The sequence below is a fragment of the Mya arenaria genome, chromosome 8 (genome assembly GCF_026914265.1).
Source record: "Mya arenaria isolate MELC-2E11 chromosome 8, ASM2691426v1".
Taxonomy (NCBI): Eukaryota; Metazoa; Mollusca; class Bivalvia; order Myida; family Myidae; genus Mya; species Mya arenaria.
In genome coordinates this window covers 8296429-8301107 of record NC_069129.1, presented here as the reverse complement: position 1 = coordinate 8301107, position 4679 = coordinate 8296429, and the positions used below count along the sequence as shown (strand labels likewise).

Here is a 4679-nt window from a genome sequence, read left to right as displayed (position 1 = left end):
CCGACTTCAAGAAATCTATTAATAGAGAGCGGCGAAACGTCTCACGGAGGCTGAAAATTTCGTTTTTTGCACTCAGAATCGATACGTTTGAACCAGAGTATGGTACGCATTGCATCACCATTTTCATTTATGAGAATGCCCAAAATGGCATTTAAAACATACTTCCACACACATTTTGAATAAACTGTGCTTTATCGTTCATAATGTTAATGAATTAAAAGCGACTCTCATGAATTGTTCTTTCGAATTTGTCTTTTCCTGTTTCGAGACTCTTTTCAAGATTTCGTTGTCTACTAGGAACAGTTGGTCATTTCTTGGTGAAAACGAATTACCGACAAATGTGGTGATCGGGTGTCAAACCCGGGACTGTGTATGATACGCCAAACACTCACCATTTCCAGAAAATCGCTGAACATGTCACTTTCTTGTTAACGATATTCCAGAAGATGTTTGTGTATCGCATTTTAAGCTGGCATACACCAGCAAAAAGTAAAACATTGTATAAATATATTTTTTATTGACGATTAGTAACAAAACAAAACGCTTAAGACAAAATTAAAGAGAACAATTTCACATTTAATATAAATAAATGACTTATTATGACCTATTTACGTATGAAATATCTCAGTTCAGTAGAGCATACTTTATTTCAGCGTCTAGTATGATATGATTATCGAATTGTCACATTGTTATAAAGGTTTCCTGCCGGAGATTTTTTGTTACTTCGGATTTAAGAGCGTATCATGATTATCTGAGAATTATCAGATTCCACAAACATGCGAGTTCTATAACAACTTGTTTTGAATTGTCATGTTAAGTTTGTCGCTGAATACGTATTTTAAAGACAAAACTAAATTCAACAATGCTTTTTTAAAAGATCTGTCTTATGTGTTGTACGTTCGTTGGTAACACCATTGTTGAATGGTTGTAAGACGTGGTGGTTTTGTTTTCTGACACGATCGTTCTTATACATATTAGGCATTTTAACTATTGTTGGGAGTCGGACAGAAAAAATACTTTCGATAATCGGTTTATAAAACCGATCAATGATCGATTATGAATCGATTTAATCATTATTTAATTATTTTTGGTCATGATCTTTAAGGCATACAGAAACAGTACATGCACCAGTTTTTAGCACTTATGTTCCCTTAAAATATTTTTTGTACATTTCTTTGTATAAATTACCCATTATTTATTCAGAACGCAACTGTCTTTTAGTGTTTACAAATTACTATTACAGAACATAAGATCACAGAATCTAATTTTTGTCTTACATTTAGTACTGTATACATGTGTAAAATAAACACAAAGAGAGATATTAATTTATTTTAAATAATCAGTCAGTAACAGGTACAGCAGGCAGTTGAATATTCTATATGTTTAACAAGAACATATCCTTTGAGAAACCTGAGCCAACTAAATTCTTACATGGTAAGAAGTAAACGGTAACATGTTTCAAACGTCACTTCTAAACCTCAAACATGAGAGTTGAAAACTAATCAATTAACAGTTAAATTACATCAACATGTTGTAAGAAGGTACTGTAGCGACATATTGACTTGATAAGAATATGACTAGATAACATAGTAACACCTTAACATTTCAATATTAACTAGCACTGACCAGAATATTAGTCGGCAGCGGTTACGTCCTTTGTTCCTATAATCGATTGTTTAAATTCCATTATCGATTGTCCCCGACGTAGGACTTTTCAATCAAGTGTCGATTACAATCGACCATCGGTACAACACCTATTTTAACAGTTCGTCTCATAACTAAGTACTGTCAATGTTACTCTGAACTCTGAATTAAATTGTACTTAACCATAATTAAGAATAATGCTTTAATACCATTATGATATATTCGAGTCTTGATCGAATTCAATGTCGAAAGCTGTCACATTCTTTGTTCTTGGTTCAGGGCTAGTTGCGATGAAGTTACCATCTCTAGACTCCCCCGAGAGAGTGGGTTTCTTGCCTGCAATGATTATCATAAGGTTGTCTCTTCAAAACACGTGGACTTGTTGTGATTGTGAAAGCCTTTCACTCGCGAGCAATATAGATGTTGGCTATGGTCTGATATGTTTGAGCCTGTTGAAACAGTCCTTCGACACAACGTTTTCAAAACCTGGTTTCTGAATTTCTGTCCAAGAGCACAGTATAAATAAAAGTTGACAGAGTGATTCAGAAACATCAACATCTCAGCTGAGGTCCTTAACAACTGTCGCTGTGCTATAACACTTAACGGCACGTTTTCGATATCCCTACTCCATTCACTATTAAAAACCATTACAATTGCCATTGGAAATGTCGTAATTAGAAATGTAAAAGACACCGACAAAAGCATCACGGTTAATTTTATGTTATTGTCTTTAAACACCTTTCTTTTATCTGCAGTATTTATAAGCAATCCGTTTTGTGCCGCACGCCAGATCGTCGCTTTCAATGTTTGTGTAATAATCAGAGTATTAAATATAACAATGAGCAAAAACGGTAACAGCGCATAAAGTGAAGCGTCTATCCATGGCCAAACAATTGTTACTAGTACATTGAATTGCGGCGCTGAGTGACATGATTTTAACCCATGTTCGTGTTCCTGCACAGATACTGTGAACAAAAGATGAAAGTTAATGGCCACGATCAACAAAGCGATTAAACATATGATGCGTTTTGCGCGTGTAAGGTTGCAGTAACGTGAAGTGTGTAGAGGATGGCTTACCACCAGATAGCGTTCAATCGTAACTGCGATGATAAGCCACACAGAAAACTGGCTGCTACTATAACCAAGAACCGACACTGTCTTGCATAGCCAGTCTGACTCGCTCTGAATATCCATTTCCAATAAAATATCAAGCCATCGTCGCAACAAGCCAACAAACAAAACTATGGAGTCTGCGATCGCGAGAGCTGCCAAGAATAAATTCGTGGATTGCCTTTTCATGGCTTTATTTCTAAAAATGAGAAATGTCATGACATGCCCAAACGTTCCCATCAGTAGCAGAAATGGAGGAAGGTAGAGGCCAATGGCTTTGTTAATCCTGTATTCAGGAATAAGCAATCTTTGGTCTTCCAGGTCAACTGACTGCACGTCTGAGTTTAGATTCAACGATTCGATGAAGTGCAGCTAAAACAGAAAAGATCAGTGCTAATTTGCAAGTATTCGAGAACAATGCGTACAAAAGAACAGTCGCAATTCTTTAACGCTGTTGAAGGTTTGTATTACATTAATTGATATCAGCATATGGTTATTACATGATATCAGTATATTTTAAACACACCAACAATTAGGAGCTAATTCTCAAAAGGTTTTACATTAGAAACTTGAGGAAGTGAAACGTAAAATAGTTATTGTGAGTCAAATATACCTGATCCTCCGGTGCTAAAGAAAGAATATCCGACGTTATGTTTGGGTCCAATTTCAATGCCATCAGTATCTGATAGAGTGTCGAGGTCAAATTTGATGCCGGTGTCTCCCTGGAGAATGGCATCTCTGTATCCGTATCACTGTAACTGAAAAAAAATTATATTGATTTATATTCGATTGTGTCGAACTATAATAACAAATTAGAACTATAATGAATTACATTTTTAGCGCTGTTGTCTTTTTACCATACTCTCGTTCTGAAATAGTATTAGAAAATGGTTGACGTTTTTATTCAATCAATAGACAAGTATTAAATTCCGAGAAAATTATTGCCATAAAACTTTCAAAAAAAAAACGCTGTCCAAATTAAGACAGAGATAGGGCCAAGATATGAAAGCATTTCGATCACAACAGGTAATTAAATAAAATATTTATTTATTTGCAATTCCTAAAGACATCACCTTGTCATTGAATTTCCCTCTTATTCGCTATTCAAGAAACCTGATAATTGACTTTTTTGTTTAAAAAGCATCATAAATGAAATAGGTTATGTGGTCGTCTGAAATTAAAAGGAATGAAATATAAAGAAAGATATATTTAAATTTACGTTCTTTTTGGGGGAAGGTGCCATATTTTAGTAACTGTTTTATTCCTAAAAGGTTCGCCCTGTGTCAAAACTGTTATAATTTAAAGTAACGTAATTTAAATTCTTTTTATATGGTGAATATTGAAATGCGTGATAATTTTAATTTAAAAACGCATCGAGTATCTTTATTACATAATAGCCTATAGGTAAATCGTACATTAATACTGTTATCAAGATGAGTATTATGTGTCTTCCAATATCGAACATATTTATGAATGATATGATTTAAACAAGTTACTTGTACAAGACCACAACATATTTCACAATAATGTTTTGTTGTCCGAGGCTTAGGTTTATGAAGTGTTGTTTAGATAAAAACATTCACGCGCAGGATTTAATTCGCGAAATATGGATGAAAGACCAACGATGTTAAAAACGAGATTCAAATGATATAAATTTCAGCGTTTGCTCGTCTAAACGAAATTCGCAGTTCATTGTTTTACATCACTCTGGTCCAGATCTGTCGAATTGATAGCATACATGTAGACATAGTCAAAAGGTTATTCGGAAAGCAGAAACATTTTTAATTTAAGTATATTCTAGCCCAATGGATAATATAACAAAACTCAATCAAGTGCTATTTCAGTTTTGAATGCAATACTTAGTAGTAATTTTATGTATCATGGTTTCATACGAAGACAAACAGTCGAATCTATCTAAAAAGGCC

The 4679-nt window shown here is 34.3% G+C and overlaps 1 protein-coding gene across 1 annotated transcript; it reads right to left on the bottom strand.

Annotated features, from left to right (window-relative positions):
• Nucleotides 1-1992: 1992 nt before the first annotated feature.
• Nucleotides 1993-3490, bottom strand: LOC128243955 (probable G-protein coupled receptor 139). Its single transcript, XM_052961976.1, has 2 exons — nucleotides 3368-3490; nucleotides 1993-3126 (listed from the first exon to the last, which is right to left on the bottom strand). The coding sequence occupies exons 1-2, from the start codon at nucleotides 3488-3490 to the stop codon at nucleotides 1993-1995; spliced, it is 1257 nt and encodes a 418-aa protein (XP_052817936.1).
• Nucleotides 3491-4679: the final 1189 nt, after the last annotated feature.

Bases quoted from the DNA above. Each gene is read 5' to 3' on its own strand.
- LOC128243955 (XM_052961976.1), bottom strand. From the start codon at position 3,490: ATGCCATTCTCCAGGGAGACACCGGCATCAAATTTGACCTCGACACTC. The intron at 3,127-3,367 runs GTATATTTGACT...TTTCTGTTTTAG, and splicing joins CTTTAGCACCGGAGGATCAG to CTGCACTTCATCGAATCGTT.